Source organism: Procambarus clarkii, chromosome 11, assembly GCF_040958095.1.
Source record: "Procambarus clarkii isolate CNS0578487 chromosome 11, FALCON_Pclarkii_2.0, whole genome shotgun sequence".
Classification (NCBI taxonomy): domain Eukaryota; kingdom Metazoa; phylum Arthropoda; class Malacostraca; order Decapoda; family Cambaridae; genus Procambarus; species Procambarus clarkii.
In genome coordinates, this window is record NC_091160.1 from 39,025,692 (window position 1) to 39,047,366 (window position 21,675).

At 40.3% G+C, this 21,675-nt stretch overlaps 1 protein-coding gene across 2 annotated transcripts in view; it reads right to left on the bottom strand.

Annotated features, from left to right (window-relative positions):
- Positions 1-72: 72 nt before the first annotated feature.
- LOC123758328 (pyrroline-5-carboxylate reductase 1) overlaps positions 73-21,675 on the bottom strand; it is a 39,542-nt gene continuing 17,939 nt past the window's right edge. For both annotated transcript variants that reach the window (XM_045742601.2, XM_069322659.1), the window contains exons 2-3: positions 11,529-12,045; positions 73-6,878 (exon numbers count right to left, since the gene is read on the bottom strand). In XM_045742601.2, coding sequence (XP_045598557.2) covers positions 573-1,226 — 654 coding nt within the window. In that variant the 5' untranslated portion in view covers positions 1,227-6,878; positions 11,529-12,045 and the 3' untranslated portion in view covers positions 73-572. The remainder of the gene's footprint in view (positions 6,879-11,528; positions 12,046-21,675) is intronic.

Below are 21,675 nucleotides of genomic sequence, written 5' to 3' on the forward strand. Positions count from 1 at the left end.
CTCCCCGAGTCTGTTTTGACTGTTTGACTAGTTTGATTCTTGGAGGGAGGGGGGGGGGGTATCAAAGATATATTTATTTTTGGTGTGGAGCTCATGTTTTTTATGTTATTTATTTTTATTTATTTATATATACAAGAGTGTCTACATTCTTGTACAACCACTAGCATGCATAGCATTTAGATGTAATATAATATTAAACCACTTGCTTCATGTTACAACACTTGAAATAAACATATGATTGAAATAAATAAGTTTCTGCTAGGTAATGAAAAAATAGTTTGAAATGAATTATTCGAACGCTCGCAGGTGATACTAATGGCTGTGGAGGGATTCTAGGAACACACTCATAGCATCTGGACAGCGCAAAATGTACAAAGTACAGAAATTCTTAACACTGGCAGATATAATAACACAACACTCTCTTTGCTGCTAAATTAGGTGCCGTTAAACTCAGAAAATCTACAAACTGAAAACAACGTAACGTTTCATGTATTTACTGGTGGTTAAATAAATAAATAAGTTGGTTCTCTGAATTCTGGTACTGGGAGGACAAAGTCCTGTTCTGCTATTAATCAGCCCAACGGTAACAATTCAGATAAATATAAGTCAATAATTGTATGTCTAAAAGTTAAACTGTTGGCTGGTCTTGTAGTACTCGTACTGTTGGCTGGTCTTGTAGTACTCGTACTGTTGGCTGGTCTTGTAGTACTCGTACTGTTGCTGGTCTTGTAGTACTCGTACTGTTGGCTGGTCTTGTAGTACTCGTACTGTTGGCTGGTCTTGTAGTACTCGTACTGTTGGCTGGTCTTGTAGTACTCGTACTGTTGGCTGGTCTTGTAGTACTCGTACTGTTGGCTGGTCTTGTAGTACTCGTACTGTTGGCTGGTCTTGTAGTACTCGTACTGTTGGCTGGTCTTGTAGTACTCGTACTGTTGGCTGGTCTTGTAGTACTCGTACTGTTGGCTGGTCTTGTAGTACTGATACTGTTGGCTGGTCTTGTAGTACTGATACTGTTGGCTGGTCTTGTAGTACTCGTACTGTTGGCTGGTCTTGTAGTACTCGTACTGTTGGCTGGTCTTGTAGTACTGTACTGTTGGCTGGTCTTGTAGTACTGATACTGTTGGCTGGTCTTGTAGTACTCGTACTGTGGCTGGTCTTGTAGTATTGGTACTGTTGGCTGCTCTTGTAGTACTCAAAATTACTGACAACAAAATAATTTTATTCATAACAAATTTCCAACCTTAACTTGCTATACATGGTCTTCCCGGCTTGTCAGATTCTTTTCATAATTACTAACTTCCCTCTTCAACAAACGTTTTAAAATTAAAGAAATAGTAATAAGTATTAGACCACCATGTGTTTTCTTTGGTGACCCGCGCTCTTTATATTATAGAATTAATTGTATTTTAGCGAGTAGATTATGCCATATAATACACTCGCTTCGAACTCATTAGGTTAATGAGAGTAGCATCAATTTCCATTTGCACAACATTTATGCAATTATGCGTTTAATTCTGCACAAAACGCTATGGGTGTTAGTGATTTTGCATGAATATAAAAATACCAATTATATGTAATCTCACCTACCCATTGTACCTTCTTGCAAATAAATATTATTATCATTATTAATACATTATGGAAGGTAATCAAAGCACTCGGTGAATCAAAACTGTTTCATTTATATATGTTTATTATGCACAGGAAATTTGCATTACAAGTCATAGAAGAGAACTAACAATTGATTCCTGCTCATTTGTACAAATTTCAGAGATAAATGTCAAATTTTCAGAAAATATTGCAATGCTAAAACATTAAGCAGGAGGAGAGGATGTCAACAAAGACCAACTCGGTCAAGCAAAGGAAAACTAACAACAAACGACACACGACAGAAAATAAGATGAATGAAGTTATTTGCTAAAAATTATATATTAGGACATTAATTAAAAAACTGGAAAAAATTACGTAAATATGGAAGAAAATTATATATGGTGCTGCCAAGAAAATTGATTTCAAATCACTATGGCTAAAAGATTATAGCTAAGTATGACATATTACGATTGAGAAACAAGTATATATATATATGGCTGATCAGGAGAGTTATACACAAACAATACCATTCATCTAACATGTATGAATAGTACAAAAATATATTTATTGAGCTAAATATGTGATTCGATATAACCGAGACGCTTCGTTGTATTTACCGAAATATCGTCAAAAAATGAATGCATCTACTCATTAATTAACTGTGAAAATTCTAGTATAATTGATCATATTAATTCATGATTATATAAACTAATCTGCATGGAATGCTCGTAAGCACTGCATTAGCTGTTATGATGGCGATTCCACAATTAGCAGATAGCGGCTATAATGGCAGAAGAGACAGTTCTGTATTTTTATGACTGGCCGTTAATTATATTAAGACGTGGAAATGGAGTCTTAAAGGCATCTGTTATATGAAAGAACTTTTCCGTTTTCTATGCAATTTATTTAAGCGAAGTATGAATAGAAAATTGAATCTGTTTAAGGGGAAACAGCAGCTTTTGTTCTATTTTTGAGCAAGCTGCTTCTAGCGAGAGTTTGACCTGTTTATTGAAAAGTATTAGCATTATATACAGTGAGATTTGGGGTTGATTTATACCACCAGTGATGATTTTCCATGTCGGGGACGGAGAGTCTGTCAGGCTTGTCGAAATCTTCCTAGCCATAGACTGACCTTGCCCAGGATTCAACTCACAAAAGTCAACTAACAGTATTTAGTTACCGCTTGGTAAACAAGTGCACCAGGCGTTCGGAAACGTACCTAAACGTCTTGTCCTGCTCGGATTCGAACTCTGGGTTCAATCAAGGGGTGATCGAACCAACTGTCGGTCAGGTAACTGCTTAAATTCTTCTCAGTGGTGAGTTGGTATAATTGAATACATTGGATTTAGAGAAAATATGATGCAGGGTTGTTCACCAATGGTACATGATTATTATGTGTCAAGTGTTGTTGAAACTGCAGATTGTTGTGGATGAAAAGCTTGGTGGTTAAATTAGTTACAAGATAAAAGACTCACGCTTCTTTTCTATTATGACAATACTTGTTAAATAAGGCCACAAGTGTATAAATTGTGCAATACCCATTGGTTGGTTTTATAGCCTAGTGACCTCTGAAGGGGGCGTTAAGGCTGTGACACGTGTTCATTCACAAACCAGGATGTACTATACATTAGTGTTGAACTTGCTTGACACGCTCTGAGTCAGTACCGTTCTCGGGAGCATTCCCAACGCCAAGAAACTGTCAGAACTTGACGTCTGACATATGTCAGAACTTTGTCCTCATATCCCCTTCCAAGTGCTATATAGTCATACTGGCTAGAAGATCTGTTTTCAGACGACGAGTCACAATAACGTGGCTGAAATATGTTGACCAAACCACATACTAGAAAGTGAAGGGACGACGACGTTTCGGTCTGTCCTGGACCATTCTCAAGTCGATTGTGAGAATCGACTTGATACTCACACAATCGAATTACGCTTTGCGTAATAGTGGCTTTAGGCATTGTATGTACTAGCTCTATCTATAAATCTATCAATTTTTGTAAAACCTCTTGTATGTATGTACTTTACCTGAATAAACATTTATTATTATTATTATTATTATTATTATTATTATTATTATTATTACTTGAGAATGGTCGAGGACGGACCGACACGTCGTCGTCCCTTCACTTACTAGTGTATGGTTTGGACAACTGTTTTCATCTGGTGTGAGCAACGTTCCAGCACCACTTGCTCGCGATGGGGAAGTGCCGAGCGTGGAGACTCAACTGTTGACAACAGTACTGTTGTTAGTACCTGTTCTTATGACAAAGACTTATGACTTTACTCGTGAAGACCTCGAATAAGACAACTCTCTCTCTCTCTCTAATTATTTCAAGTAATTATTACACCATTGATTAGTGCTTTTTACTCATGATTACCTTACCCTTATCACCACATGTGTAACAACTTGTGTGATGTATTACCTAAATCACGAATTCAATATTATTATTTATTTTATGTATGATTAAACTACTCATAAAATGGACATATAAATAACAAAATAATATATTCAAAGTGTTCAGAGCCAGTTATATATATAGAGATGGACTATACAACCTAAATTTCTTGACCAAAAAAGACTATAAACAAACGTGACAAAGTTGAGTATTGGATGTTGACCAATCCACACACTAGAAGATGAAGGGACAACAACGTTTCCAGAAAAATAAAAATACTTCAGTCACGTTATTGTGACTCATCGCCTTGAGTATTGGATGTTTATATGTACAACGGTCCTTAATGTGCTCTACATTCTCATCTGGGAATGTGGAAAATATTGCATATATATATTGTACGTAGCACCTTCATAGTTACATTCCCAAGTAAGGCAGAAGCAACCTTACATGTGGCAAATAATTTGGGAATTTTCATAGGCATAGGATAGGGATGGGCAGATTATGACACTAGTGAATGATGGTGTCAGACGGAGGGGAGATGAAGCAGTACATCACCTCTGGATACTAGGAAATATAGATGTTTATCTCTCAGAATGTTTGGTAATATGTTTATTGTTTGTGATGTGTGTGTCTATGAATGTATTAACACGATGTACTGAACGGGGTGAGAATAGCTTGAGCTACCTCATCCCTTTGTGTGTATTTTACCTCAATAAACTTATTTCAATTTCAATTTCAACCTCTGGATTCAGATAGCCTAGTGCATTTATTATGCACCCTATACCCATCCTGTGGGTAGTAACACCTTGTTATCCTCTGCCGTTTTCGATAACACGATGAAATATCCAATATGCCCCAGGCATCTCTGAAATATAGGAGATTGGTAAGCTGCAGTGAACCTATTGGCCCATAGTGAAGTGCTTCACCTCACCTCCGGTTGAAGATATATAAGTATACGTATCACAAAGAAAAAAACACACACGGGAGACATCTCCCGTCACGCAGGGTGCAGCCGCACCTCCACAGATCTCCAGTATCAGCTCTTGGTACTGGTAATGGCTCAAAAGGGCCACCACTTACGGGCTATTCATGCCCGTGCCACCTTTTGGGTGGCTTAATCTTCATCAATCAATCAAAGAAAAAAATATATATACATATAATTTAGAAATATATAAAACAAAGAAATCCAAGCTGGGCCACTCCCCCAGCATGACCCGTTTGTTACCAGCATAATGACATAAGTTTATGTTCACTTAGTCTGACGATTTCAACTGAATCCTAAAAGGCCGCAATCGTAACATAAATCATGAAGGTTAAACGGGACTTATTGTAAATCTATCGACGTTTACCTTAAACGTGTGATTGTGAAGAGTAGACCGAGTCAACGTTACTGATGACTTTGTTTTCATTTCAATTTAATTTAATAATTAATAACATGCTCTAGTATTCCGTCTCGAATAATAGATCACGTACATCTCCAATTGTTCATGATTTTGTTCTATATCAATATTAACCAGCTGATGCCATGAACAGTTGCTGGTGCATAAACAAACAGGCAGTGTTGCCAACACATTCTGACTTGTGCATTCTCATCATTGTTATCAGAAAATAAATTCACCGCGAACGTTCCTGGCGGATATTTTATTTTCTGGGAGGTAGTGGGGGTAGGGAGGGAATTATCAGGGGAAAAGCGCCAAGCCAAGGAAGGGGGGGGGGGGTAGGTTAATTCATTTATTATGCACCCCATACCCATCTTGTGGGAGGTAGTGGAAAGAGTTACAGAGGCACATAATGGGCTCAGGGACTGAACTCCACAATTCATTTAGCTAAGCAAGGAAAGAATGTTTATTGGTTTGGTTCGTGGGATGGATAAGGGGGGGGGGGAGAAGGATGGGGTGATGAGTTCTGTTCCCGGGGATTATGGGGGGGGGGGTATATTTACCAAGAGCTGACCTTTAATTGAATAATTCACTTTTTTCTCCATTCTAACAGAAAATTAAGAGAATTGTGTTCAGAAAAACCATACTGATATTCTCTTTTTCCGTAGCTGTCATCGCATAAATTTGTTAGTTGGAAATAAGAATGAAATGTTACTCCCACGAACATTAAAACCATTACATGACTCAGTTCTGATACTAAATATAACATGATCCGTTATTGAAAACTCCACTTTGTATCGAGTCTTTATCCTTCGGTTGCATAAATGGGCTTTCTCATCCACCAGCTAATTTTTCGGCTAGTGCCCCCTTTCTGCCTACGTATTTCTTGAGCCTATAGTAAATGAGCCGAAGTATTTCTAACAGGGACTCATCCCCCTACTAGAATATAAAAGCATAATTACAAGTTCTGATGTAGTTGAATATCACGAGTGTGTACACGTCATCGAAATGTCTTTGCTGCATGTTAACCAAGGATTATTCCTTCCACAGTTAACATAGAATCAATCACCGTTCTGTTCCAATGACACCTATGGACTTACCCAGTCAACATGAGGCTACACAGAGATGACAGTCGCAGCAGTCAGTTTTCATGTTAACCACAGACTTATTTGTAACCTGGAGCACAGTTATCATGTCTGACCGCGTTTAGTGCCAGCTCCTCTCAGCAGTGATCACATGCCTTGGAAGGTTTCTCTGCTCACATAAACAGCAGGCAGTCTCAGCAGTGATAACATTGTGGGGTTTCTCTACCACACATAAACAGCAGGCACTCTCAGCAGTGTTCATGTTACCGGGGATCTTCTCTCCCCACATATACATAAAGAATCATCCACAGAAGAACTCATATTTCGTCCGGTAATTTCTCCCTGCCTGCATATTGTGCAAAGACCTGAAGCAGCATCTTGCAGGTGGAGAGGATGATGACGGACATCACAGTGCACAACACACCCACCTGCAACATATCAACATTATGAAGATTACAATATTTTCTGAATTATATCCAAGGTAAGACATTTAATTTCAGATGGAGTCGAGATAAAACACATCGAAAGTTATATGATATTGCGATGCTAACAAGTTTTGCACAACATAGAATGACATTACATCTTTGACGCATCTGACACCCGAGTGCTAAGCACATTAAGGGGTAGTTACCCGGTGTAGCGTGACATTTGACATTCCTGTTGTAGCCAATCAGAATTCCCCGACGCAGCATAGACCCGGCTCCGGTTGGCTTTCTGCACAAAGTAAGATGCCCTCCGCCTTAACTGACGATTATGAGGAAAAGTAAAGGCAGACTAGTACCCTCCGAGCTTGGACTGTGAGAGGAGCATTGAGGAAGCCTCAAGTACCCTACTCGCGACATTAATGATGAATTGTAAGTATGGATAGTTAACTAATACATAACCCAGGATTACCATGCTCTATTTCACCGCATTTCCTTGTGAACTATTTGAGATATTTATGAAAATTTAGTTTGGCCAAAAAAAAAAAAAGTTACTACTGAGTTTGCATGTTCCTCCCCTCCTTCTTCCCTTAATGACACTTGTTTGGAGCAGGTTTCTCCTGTCGTTGTACATAGCTTGGCAAGGTGTTGGTTTAGGTTCATTTTGTTCAGTTTTTATTTAAGTTTATGTTTTCTATTTTTATTTCCAATTATTACTTAATTAACATACCTGTGCAAGATTGGCCTGTTTAGGCACTTTCATCACATGTTTTGAAGGTTTCTAGGCACTTTTGTCACATATTTCGACGGTTAATTAAAGCACTTTTGTTACATGTTTTGACAGTTAAGACACTTCCGTCACATGTACCATGCAGGCCGTCACCGACATATCGAAGATTTGATACATTGCTTTTAATTCAAATGCCGATAAAGCTCGGTTCGATTTTCGGATCTTACATAATTGGAGGCCGGTCTAATTTACCTATAGGATAGATATTTACAAATAGTCAAATTGTACGTAATGCTCTTAGTAAGGGGGCCGATTCAACAATTCGTTTGAATATATTACTCTTTATTCGTAATATTTCACGTAAGTGTCTGATATCAGTGAATACTACGATTTTTGTTTTCGTATCCTATTGTACGAGTCACAAATTGCAATCCCTTGCTTGATGTTAATAGCTGTGTTTAAGTTTTCCATGCAATGTTAACTTGGGTCATAAGATTTTTTTTTTTTTTTTAGGATTTCAATTTAGTTATTTGTATAAAATGAGAATAAGTACATTTTAATTTTAACTGACTGCGACCACTTCCCTGTATCTTTTTTGTAATATCAAATAGCTAAGTGGAAATGAGTGGATATGCCGCTATGCGTTATGGTAACCAACGTAAGAAATGCATCGTGCTATGAAAAAATAGCGGTTCATCAAAATTTACGTTGTCTGTGCGTCGGTCGGTTAGGTTAGAGGGGAGTCTCGGGTTCGGCCAAGTTAAGGCGTTGGATTTCGTACGTTGTGGCCAATCAGTAGAACACATAGGCCGACCCCACCCCCTATTTTTATTTCTTTCGGTCATACCTGAGAAAGATTGTATTAGTATTAATAGTTCAGTTATTAGGTTTTATTATTTTATTATTAGTTATTTATTATTATTATTATTATTTGTTATTAGGTTTTCAGTTCTTAAAATGAGTTTCAACGGGGCTTCTATTTCGCTGAGACGGCCAGCTATATCATTCGTGTTTCGTATGCAGTAGAAAAATACACAAGACCCTCTTGGCTTCACGTCAAGTATTTAGCTTAGTACGTGTGACAGGGAGTGTTGTTGAAGCTAGAAATAGAAACCTGAGTGACGACCAACCCCATTCCTATGTGTAGGTGTGAGATCTCCATCTTGTTTACACTTTATTGCTGCTCCTTTACACCCGGTATTGGGAGGTGTGGAAGATAAGTAGCGAGAAAGCTTTTTCGGTTAGTCTAAGCTCCATAATAGTCCCAATTAAAGCATATTTATGTTTCGGTTTAGACATAAATATGTAATTGTTTAGACATAAATATGTAATTGTTTAAATATAAATATGTAACTGAAGCTTAATAATTGTAGAGTGCTCTGTATTCATTTCTTTAGATGTTTTAGCCGTAACTTTTTAATTCATTACTCATGGTAGCCCAATAGGCTGAGGGAACCGGAATACAATGGATGAAACAGCGCATACTTCAACTGCTGTATCATAAATCATCAAATACAATAGAAGCATTACTAAAAAATATATATATATAATCGTTGGGAGCCTGAATCTGCACTCATCTTGTATAATGGCTTTCCATCGTCGAGGACAGACCTCTCGTTAGTCTAATTGAGCACCACCTAGCCATCAACTGACCTTCCTGGATGTAACTCACAACAGTTGCCTTGCTCACAGTTACCTACTTACTGTTAAGTGAACAATGACATTTGGTTTAGGGAAACCGTTTCAGCCTACATGAGAATTACCACCAGGACTAAGCGGTTATGCCGACTGTAAATAGCAAGTAACTATTTGGTCGAAAGTATCAGTATGTAGTGATGGACCACCAGAGAGTTCACGTTTTGTACTTTTAATTTGAGTCCGAGAAAAATAACACTAAAAACCAACCAAACATTCCTAAGTCATACAGCTTAACATACAGCACGTATAGCCCGCCGGGCTATGAGGTCTATGATAGGCCTCAGACAGCATGTATAAGGCCTGGGATTGCTAGGACAGGTTAGGTTACGTTAAGTCCATTTTCATGTTGCGGTTAGAAGTTTCCTATTTGGCATAATTCAATAATACAAAACGTACACATTTTAGTGATCCATTACTTACTACATATTGGTAATTTGGACCAAATAGTTACTACATGTGGTGTACTACCCTTTAAGAGGATGGCAGCCCGTCCTCTTACAAATTACGTCGCTTGACTATTCACTGCGATAAGTTCCATCCTCGCGACTCCCATTCAATCCCTGTCGGAAGTGTGGCAGGCTCGGTCGTGCTGCAGTCTGGGTGACTTAGCGTGGCGGGTGGCGCCGCGAGTTGCTCTGCAATATTGGTTACGTGACGAGGACACGCGAGGCCTGCAGCTACCCTCGTGACTCACTGGCCAGACCTCGCTCAATACCGCATTCACACCTCCAAGGGGAACTCTTTGTCACTTTATTGAGTAAGAATTCATCAATGGATTTTAAAATCTACCTCGTCTAACCCAGCCCAACTTAACGTAACTCGACCTGTTCTAGTCTTACCCATCCTAACATATCATAGTATCACCAAATCCAGCCTTATCTAATGATATATGCAGTGTTAACTATTAGAAATCTCTGTGCGGAACGTGTGTTGCGGGTGAATGCTAATGCGTGAGTGAGCGTGGATGTTCGGGTTTGCACCCAGACGATATCGGTTAACAGTTGCCTCTTTACCGAATGATCCCGAATTTGATTCCCAGCAGGACGAAACGTTTGGGCATAGTTCCCTTACATCTGATGCACTTGTTCACCTAGCAGTAACCTGGGAAGTTAGGTAGCTGTTGTGAAGTTGGATAAATGTTAGTCGTTGGCCAACATGCAATGGGCAAGCATGGTTTCTGGTTTTGCGCGGTGGGTCATGTGGGAGATCACTTGGGCAGACTATTGCACGATTGGGACCTTGATAAGTCTGATATTTTTTCGCTAGAGAAAACTAAAATTATCAATAAATATTCATAATATATTTATCAAAATTATACAATATGTTTTGAAAATAAATTGTGTATAAGTTACGTCCATATTAATTAATACAGCGGATAGGTGCGATGGAATTATTATGGATAAGGTAATCAGTTACATCCTGCTATCAGTTACATTCTGGCAAAGCCACGTAATGTACTGACACAGGGTTAACCGCGTTACCTTGGTACTGTGTTACCTTGGTACCGCGTTACCTTACTGGTGGCTTGCCGACCTAATCGTAATGCCACGACTACATTTAGCATTTCTTCACTGTATGGTACCAGTACTTTTCCAGTTTACAATCCATGAGTTCCAGCTCTTGGGCCAGGAATCAGCAGTTTATTTAATGTGATGGGATTTGTTACAACCTACTCTAGCTGTCGAACATTAAATTAATAACAGCGTAATGATATTACATGACAATACAGTGAAATATTTACAACCTCTTGGGCAAAAAATTCCTATACAAAAGAGATTTGAGGTATTAAAAAAAAGATTTAGGGAAATCCAAAGGCAGTTAAAATACATTTTGTTTGTGCATATTGTACTGTATATTAATTATATTTTGTGCTTTATGGGCAAATAAATTAATACCTGGTCCAGATAAGCAGCAGGTGTTATTGGGAAGAGATAGCATAAGGAGCGTGAAATATAATATGCCTATATGTTTACTTATAGATGATGACATAACATCTTACAACGACCAGCAAGACAGTAGACGAGCATCTTGCCTTGACCCAATAGCCTAAATATATTAGTAACCTTGACCAACCAGACAATATCATTGTGACACGAGGCCGTAAAAACGATTATGCAATCAACATAATTAATAATTTGAAAATAATGATGTATCCAGGGCCATAAAGAAAACATTAATTGCATATTAAAACCATGCAATATTCATTTAAAATCTAAAAGTGCCCTCACCTTGATCATTTGATACCTGTAGATCTTGGAATACACCTTGAAGACATCAGTGCTGTTATCTGTAAAGGTGTCGTTCCAACTGTACCAGTCTTCCGTAGTGTTGCTTACAGTGTCGCTGTAATCTGTGCTGTATGTGTAGGCTTCAGTCAGGGTGTCATTTTCTGATTCTCTTGAATTTGTGACGTTTGATTGATTATTAGGTCTACTAATCCCTTCTAGGGCATTATTACTGAGTGTTCTTCCCTGAAGAACACTCTTAAAATTCCGAGTTGTAGGTTTCAATTGTTCATCGTGTTCATGGTGTATGTTTGGTGCGACTGTAACATTGTTGATACTAGGCAGAAGCGGTTTAGTCTGGCCGGATGGCGTGACTTGTGCGTGTGTAGACATAGTGTTGCCTGGCGCGCGGTGCATGACGGGCGACGGCGACACTACTGACGGCGGGAGGGTCGACCATATGGCAGCCAGCCGCGTCATCAGGAGGCAAGAAGTGTGTATACTGCTGCGAGTCACCATTCTGGCACGAGAAAATACGAGCGTTATTAATCATCTGGCAACACACACACTAAGAAGAAAATGCGTATATTTACGTATATGTGTGATACATTACACAAGTACATATTCCTTGCATAAATCATTCGGAGAAAAGCTTGACATGTTGGACTACACATACGCAGTTACCAGAAGTTATCTTGCCCGAAACGCTATGCGTACTAGTAGGCTTAGGTATTGTATGTTTTACCTCTATAAATCAATCAGAATGTTTGTAACTGCATCTATGTATGTACTTTTCCTAAATAAAATATTATTATTATTATTACAACCCATCCTCCGAATTAACAGTACGATTTATTACTAAGTGTAATAAGTACATTTACTAACCCATAAACAGTGCATAATTACACTTATAGGGCTGGTCCATTTACCCAACTCCCTCGCTAGATTTAATTCTCCTCGTTTTCTGTTAAGACCCTCAAAATTTTAAGATTAATACTACAATTACTTTTAACTGTAACGCAAGTTTTAAATATCAAGAATTTCGTTTTTAGGTTTATTAAACAATGTAGATTTTATACAAAATTTTAAAATATCCTGAGTTTCTTTACAATTTATTGATATATTTTAGTTTTGTTTTATTAGTTTTATAAAACTGTAATATCAATATAGCTATAGGTTAAGTAGTAATTGTAATTAAGAAGCAATAAAATTATTATCTTCAAAAACTAAGACGGTTAGGTAAGTTGAGTTTTTCTATTCAGTTTTTCAGGTAAACTCAAATATTCACAATATATTTGACTACGATTTAAAATTAAGTGAAAATAAGTACAATTCCTAACTGCTATGAATAGTACATAATTGCACTTATCTGTCTCCTTACATTTACCACCCCATTTTTGGAGGACGGACTGTATTATTATTATGAGTAGTTTTGTTTATACTGAATATTATACTTTTGAGTTTCGTACGTCATTCATGAGTTCACTTGTTCTGTTGTGCTCAGAAACTCATTATAATACTCATGAACTCATTCTGTAATATTTATGCAGAAACTCATTCTGAAATAATTCAATCATTCACTTGTTTAATACTTTCTGTAACTAAGTGAACCATCATTCATATATTGGCGTAAAAGACCATTAAATAGTAGCATTTGGTACTATTCTCTTTATAGAGTCCTGAAAAAAATAAAGTTAAGAATCAAATTTAAAATATTCCTAGGCCTAGTATAGCACATATATGTACTATATTAGACCTCATATAGCGTGTATTAGGCCTGGGATGGTTAGGTATGATTCTATTAGTAAGAAAAATACAAAACCTTTTCCGGTTTGTCCATTTTCAAAAGTCTTCTTTCAAAATTTTGTCTATATACAAAATTTTTACTTTCTAATCGTCCATTACGTCACTGATGTGCAATGTGGACATTCGTACATCAAAATATGTACGATGGTTATCTCCTATCTTGAGATAATTTCGAGGCTTTAGTGTCCCCGCGGCCCGGTCCTCGACCAGGCCTCTGTTACGTACCCTTATAAGATACGTAAGTAAATATATTAATATGTACATTTATAATTGTGTATAAATTACAAGCATGTATATTGTTATACTTATATGTTCTATGAAAATGCACATTCATGTTACAGTGTTGGCGTTAGGCCCAACGTATCGTGGGAATGATTGTTTTATTTCTTTGTGTGATCAGTTTTCCCACGGGAACTAATGATTTATATGTGATCATAAGTGGGTAACAGAGGTGAATAATAATTGAGTGAACTGTATCTGGCAAATTGTCGTGGGATCGTCCGTTGCTGGGGTGCATGCCATTATTCTCTTCTGTATGCATATTTTAATTACTATGTAAAGAAACACTTACTTTATTTGTGTATATCAATATGTATTAATTATTCATTAAGTTAGTTTAAGATTACTCTTGTCACAATGTATTGCTCCATTGTTGAAATAATAAATATTGTAACTTTGGCAATTTATTCGCGGGGCAAGGCAATCTGTTTTGACTCTCACGTTTTGTTATTCAGTAGCTGAACGGGAACCAGAGAGATAACATCTTGGAGTTAAGTTATAATATTTTGTTCTGTCATAGCCATATATATATTATAATTGTAATTTAATGTCTGGAAGATACAGTGATATTTTAATGTGATATATTGTGACCATATAATCATCTGTTTGCTATTGAGATTTATTTAATACATATATATAATATTGTTGTATCTATTCTTCAGTCCTTATGAAGATTTATTATTGTGCTCATTACTTATCAAGGGGTTATACTGGTGATTCGCTATTGAGAACAGCAGTTGTGTCGTATCCCTAGACGTAATTAAAGTTTGGCTGCTGTAGAGTCACGAGCCGTAACGTACGATAGGTAACAGCCTCCACCCCCCAGGAAGCAGCCCGTGACAGCTGACTAACACCCAGGTACCTATTTTACTGCTAGGTAACAGGGGCATAGGGTGAAAGAAACTTTGCCCATTGGTGGTGCAGAGCATTACTGTTAATAATGTCTTTAACACGAGGATGGGCTGAATATTCATTCGGAAATTAAATCTATAATGCGCCCAGTGGTTGAGTCTTTTAGTGGTTGGGTCGTCCAGCCAGTGGAAGGGTCGTCCAGCCAGTGGCAGGGTCGTTCAGCCAGTGGCAGGGTCGTTCAGCCAGTGGCAGGGTCGTCCAGCCAGTGGTAGGGTCGTCCAGCCAGTGTAAGGGTCGTCCAGCCAGTGTAAGGGTCGTTCAGCCAGTGGAAGGGTCGTTCAGCCAGTGGAAGGGTCGTCCAGCCAGTGGAAGGGTCGTCCATTCAGTGGAAGGGTCGTCCATTCAGTGGAAGGGTCGCCCATTCAGTGGAAGGGTCGTCCAGCCAGTGGAAGGGTCGTTCAGCCAGCGGAAGGGTCGTTCAGCCAGTGGAAGGGTCGTTCAGCCAGTGGAAGGGTCGTCCAGCCAGTGGAAGGGTCGTTCACCCAGTGAAAGGGTCGACCAGCCAGTGGAAGGGTCGTCCAGCCAGTGGAAGGGTCGTCCAGCCAGTGGAAGAGTCGTTCAGCCAGTGGAAGGGTCGTTCAGCCAGTGGAAGGGTCGTCCAGCCAGTGGAAGGGTCGTCCAGCCAGTGGAAGGGTCGTCCAGCCAGTGGAAGGGTCGTCCAGCCAGTGGAAGGGTCGACCAGCCAGTGGAAGGGTCGACCAGCCAGTGGAAGGGTCGTCCAGCCAGTGGCAGGGTCGTCCAGCCAGTGGCAGGGTCGACCAGCCAGTGGAAGGGTCGACCAGCCAGTGGAAGGGTCGTCCAGCCAGTGGAAGGGTCGTCCAGCCAGTGGAAGGGTCGTCCAGCCAGTGGAAGGGTCGTTCAGCCAGTGGAAGGGTCGTCGAGCCAGTGGAAGGGTCGTCCAGCCAGTGGAAGGGTCGTCCAACCAGTGGAAGGGTCGACCAGCCAGTGGAAGGGTCGTCCAGCCAGTGGAAGGGTCGTCCAGCCAGTGGAAGGGTCGTCGAGTCAGTGGAAGGGTCTTCCAGCCAGTGGAAGGGTCGTCCACTCAGTGGAAGGGTCGTCCACCCAGTAGTAGAATCAAACACAAAATTTTGTCAGCAACACTAATGATTTCCGAGAACCTCGATACGAACCTGTGTATATATACACACACAGGCTTTCTGTCCCTCGACGAAACGAATGATATCATTAGAAGATGAACACGATGATTCAGATGTAACTTTCCTGATGAGTTTATTGGCATACATCAGTAAGAGCTTAGGTACCGGCCTATATGGAAGCCCACCTGTTATATATTCCCATTTAAACTACTACACTGTCTCTTACTGCGACGTGCAGACATTGTTGACGGGTCTAGCGTCGTCCCAACACTCACTGCTAGACGGTATATATTAGACGGCGGGTGAAGGACAGTGTTGAAGACTCATGCAATGTTATTTATATTTTTATCTGTGTACAAGAAGGTACAGGAGAGTTATTACCGGGTCTGGTGATTAATACCCATGAGTTTGGTCCTCGCATCATAGAGTTTTATTCACTTATGAAAGCATTGCCTTTCTTAAACACCCATGTTGGTTCTATCTTGTAAAGTTTATGATCTCTAGGTGTTCCAATTAATATTGGATTTTCAAATCTTTTGTATGGCATGATTGTCTGCGATACTTGTGTGTGTGTGTGTGTACTCATCTAGTTGTTCTTGCGGGGGTTGAGCTCTGGCTCTTTGGTCCCGCCTCTCAACTGGTGTACAGGTTCCTGAGCCTATTGGGCTCTATCATATCTACATTTGAAACTGTATGGAGTCAGCCTCCACCACATCACTGCCTAATGCATTCCATTTATCTACTACGCTGACACTAAACAAACTTCTTTCTAACATCCCTGTGGCTCATTTGAGAATTAAGTGTTCACCTGTGTCCCGTTGTTCGCGTCCCACCCGTGCTAAACGGTTTATCTTTATCTACCCTGTCAATTCCTCTGATAATTGTATAGGTAGTGATCAAGTCCCCTAACTCTTCTCTCTTCCAGTGTCGTGAGGTTCAGTTCCACCAATCTATCCTCGTAGCTAATATCTCTCAGCTCGGGATTAGCCTGGTGGCATACCTCTGAACGTTTTCTTACTTCGTTTTGTATATAACTAGATGTGGACTCCAGGCTGGAGCCGCATATTCCAGTATTGGTCTGACGTATGAGGTATACAAGGTCCTGAATGATTCTTTACACAAGTTTCTGAAGGCAGTTCTTATGTTTGCCAGCCTTGCATACGCCGCTGATATTATCCTTTTGATGTGGGTTTCAAGGGACAAGTTTGGTGTGATATTAACTCCCAAAGATTTCTCTCTTCCTAACTCCTGAAGGGTTTCCTCTTCCAGCTGGTACCTTATGTTTGGTCTCCTGCTCCCTACGCCTATCTTCATCACTTTGCACTTGCTCGAGTTAAACTCTAGTAGCCATTTGTTGGACCATTCCTTCAGTCTGTCCAGGTCATCCTGTGGCCTCTTGCAGTCCTCCTCTGTCTTAATCCTTCGCAAAATTTTAGCATCAGCAACACGTATATCAGAAACAAGATATGGCCGAGTACAGAACCCTGTGGGACTCCACTGGTGACATCACGTCAGTCTTAGGTCTCATCCCTCACAGTAACTCTCAGCTTCCTGTTGTTTAGGTACTCCCTTGACTAGTGGAGCACTTACTCCACATATTTACCACTTACTCCAGCTTGTTTCTCCAGCTTGTACAACAACCTTTTATGGGGTACTGTGTCAAACGTTTTCTGACAGTCCAAGAAAATGCAGTCTGCCCATCCTTCTCTTTCTTGCTTAATGCTTGTTGCTTGGTCATAGAATTCTAATAAACCTGTGAGACACAACTTGCCGTGTGTGTGTGTATGTGAGGCAAGCAAAAATAACAAAGCACATACAACACCAATGCGAAAATGAAGGAAAAGGTTGGAGGGAGAGGAGAGGAGGGAAGGGGTCGAAGAAAGAGAGGAGGGAGTGGAGTGGAGAAGACTGAAGTAAGGGGAGTGAAGAAGAGTGGAGGGAGGGAAGGTGGGAACAAAACGTCGTGTTGGGTATTGGGGCGGGGTGCTGCTCTAAACATGTCGTAACGTGTTTATTAGACCCACGTGGGCGATCATCATTTCTGGCCTCCACGCGCCGGAGAGAGAGAGAGAGAGAGAGAGAGAGAGAGAGAGAGAGAGAGAGAGAGAGAGAGAGAGAGAGAGAGAGAGAGAGAGAGAGAGAGAGAGAGAGAGAGGAGAGAGAGGGGAGAAGGTAATGTAAGATAATTATCAGAAGAAAGCCCTAAGCAATTACGACTATACAACACTTGGAAGAATTATAAAATGAGAGGGAGGAAGAGAGCGAGAGTAAAAGAGCCTCGCTCTCGACAGAAACAGATCATGAGACTGAATTAATATAACAATTCATGTCTATATGTATGTCTAACTGACAGTCGTACACGTATACACAGTCAGGCTTCCACACACAACCTATGCCTCAAGCTCCTTCAATCCACACTGAAGACTTGTGTTTTCTAAGACCCAGTTGGCGACTATATCCTCTCGTTCTGCTTTACTTTCAACTGGAGAAGACTTTTTCTTCACTTCATCTATTACTTAGTAGGGGTGGGGAGAGTGCGCTTTAGTGGATGTGGTGTGCTTTACTGGGCATACGAGGACGCAGGGAGGAGTACTTCTGCAGGTGTGGGTGGATATGGTGTGTCTTGACGGGTGTGGGCGGACATGGTGTGCCTTAGCAGGTGTGGGAGCTTGTCTCTGAAAGATGTGCTGTGGACTGTTGGCATGTCCGAGTAGGGCCATTATATTTTAATCAACTAAATTGCTTTCATAAACGACTCAATATTATAAAACAGAATAGAAAAACCTAACAGTTAGACTTTGTTGTTAAGTTTGATGATATTACATTTTAACATATCTTAGCGCTTGTAAGAATTGTGTAGACTTAACGAAGTTTCCCCTTTCAACTCAGATAAACTTTGTAAATAAGCGAAAAGAAAGCGGAATGAATCTACAAGTTCAGTTGCTTTCAGGACCATCTAATTATACAACCACTTTCCCCTCTCTCTCCCTTCATATGAAATGGTTCCCCTTACATTTTATTTATCAATTAATTTTCTCTTATCCACTCCCTAATCCAAAGAATTGCTCTCTCTCTCTTTCCCTTTAATGACTAAAATATTATTTTTTTCCCCTATCTTAAGCGACTTCACATGTATGTAAATATATATGTATGCATGTAAATAAACATACATATTTAACACTGGTTGCTTCCGCCGCATGTTAATTAACGTAATTATTACTATAGTCAAGGCTTGCTGCAGGAGAAATGTTATAAATCATCATTAAGACTAGTTTACCCATAAGACTGCAGGGTAATGATCCCCCATGTGAGTGCTACAAGGTCACTCACTAAATGGCGCTTGGTCACGTGATTCATTTGGTCGTGACGTCATATTGTTGTGGATTCCCGTTTTCTTTTCCCCCCTCGCAACACTTTCTTGAGCAAACAAATAGGAGTAAATATAAGTAGGTTAGTCGGTAATTAACGCTAGCACACTCGCCCACCTGTGTGATTTTACATTTCCAACTCACCCAGTTGCAACATACTGTTATTTACCCAACTCTTCCACCACTGGCTATTTCACCCTGTCATTCACGCTTTATAATTATAATTAATATAATTTATGTTCTATTTACGCACCTGCACACTTAATGCTCTTTCTATTCACACTTGCATACTTTTTGCTCGTTCTATTCAGATACCTGCGGCCACTTGAACACTATGCTTCCCCTACTTTATTTCAGAATCATAGTATCCAATATCCAGGTCCCTGGATTCCAATATCAGCCTTTCATTCTAAAATTATAGTACTTATAACAAGTATTTGGTTGAACGTACCAAAGTGTACTGTTGGACCCCCCAAAATTTGTTTTTCATTATTGAAATAGTCCAAAAAGCATCTTGAAAATTGGAAATGTAACTTAAACTAATCTAAGCTGTCCAAGTACTCTTAGGCCAAATGTATGCTATTTTAAGCCTAATATAGTACATATATGTGCTGTACTAAACCTAGAAATATCTATGTTTAGTTTTTCCTTTTTGTCTGTTTCTATAAAATTATTAGTACAAAAAGTTAACTTTAGTGAGGTCCAACAGAACATATTGAAACGTTTGACCAAATAGTTGTTGTAAGTTCTATCATTTTAGGAGAATGGGTCTAAATGGGTAGAATGGGTCTATCCGTCGGGGGCAGGCAACCTGTCCGTCTCACAGATCAACCTCTCCTCCTACAAAGAACGTCGCTTTTTGCTCCTATGCGTTACCTAAGGCGAAAAATTATTGTACTAGAAAATGGAAGCGACTTGCGAAAGTGACGTACTGTCCCGTTTTCTGTTTTGGGTTCTCTTTGTAGGTTAGGAGGGGACACTTTAAATTAACCGCTGTCTTGACGCTGGGAAATCTTAGGAGGACGGGCTGCACAGATGGCCCTATTGCCAAGGACGTGGCTGTCCATACGATCACCCATTTAGTTACTGGCCTTAACTGGTGATGATTAACCTGACTGGCAGCGAGACGTACACATTATTACTTTTCAAGGTATGTGGCCTGCAGAGTATTTTTACCACAATCCAGTTCAGACACCTGCAAGAGTCAGTAACCCAACAGTCCACACACCTACAGGAGTCAGTAACCCAACAGTCCACACACCTGCAAGTCAGTAACCCAACAGTCCACACACCTGTAGGAGTCAGTAACCCAACAGTCCACACACCTGCAGGAGTCAGTAACCCCACAGTATACACACCTGCAACTGTCAATGACCCCCACAGTCCTCACACGCCAGACGACTCCCCCCCCCCCTCCCAACACCAAACTCCTCTCCCACCAACACCAAACTCCTCTCCCACCAACACCAAACTCCTCTCCCACCAACACCAAACTCCTCTCCCACCAACACCAAACTCCTCTCCCACCAACACCAGACGACTCCCCTCCCACCAAACCAGACGACACCCCCCCCCCTCCCAATACACACAGCCATTCACCCACAGACAACTGAGGAAGACGCATTATACCTCATCTGACACAATGTGAGGGGCTGCGGATTATGCTATGCTGACCTGATTTTATTTACGGAGAGAGAGAGAGAGAGAGAGAGAGAGAGAGAGAGAGAGAGAGAGAGAGAGAGAGAGAGAGAGAGAGAGAGAGAGAGAGAGAGAGAGAGAGAGGTGGGGGGGGGGGACGAACGCGCCACAGTGGCGTGCACAAGAGACATGAGAGTATGAGGAGAAGGGGGGGGGGGCTGGTAATCATGGTGTACCAGAAGTAGTGTCGGGTGTCAGTAAATATTCTCAGTTGGTTGTTCCTCACAATGTAGGTCAGGGGGTAGCAAATGGGTTGTGGAATATGATGGGAAAGAGGGAGGGAGAGAGAGAAAGAGAGAGGGGCTGGAAGGATCCCAAAGGGGAGAGAGAGAGAGAAAGATGGAGGGAGGGAGAAGAGAGGAATGAGGAAGGGAGAGTGAGAAACTATAACTACTATGGATAGATTTTACAAAACATGTACTGATGTATCCACTTTAAAAAGTTCTCTCGTATTCCACTATTCTATTGGGATACTGAAAGGCATACTGAAATGTGAAACAAAGTAACCATCAATCTAATTTAACCTGTACTAGGCTCAAATAAGAAATCCTAAGCCTAGGAAAAGTTAAGTTTGATTTATGCCTTTTTCTTTCTCGGAACCTTCTACAAATGGTGCAAAACGAGGACTTTTTTCGGGAGCACAACAATCCATATTTTGTACTACCTTCCTTAGTAACTATATCAACTGTCTAATCATTTCTGCATCATGGGTTAAATAATTTTGCTTCCTGACTAGGCTTCCGTTGACAATACCTCACTTGTCCAATTACACAAGCCACTGAAACCTTGCAACAAGAATTACACGACAAGTTGTCGGCTGTCAGGCCCCTGGGACAATAAGGTATCAGCTGTCAGGTCCCTAGGGACAACAAGATGTCAGCGGTCAAGTCCCCAGAGACAACAAGCTGTCAACTGTCAGAAGCCCTGGAACATCTAGCTGTCAGGTGCAGACGATGAATAACAATAATGTGGCTGAAGATGTGAAGACCA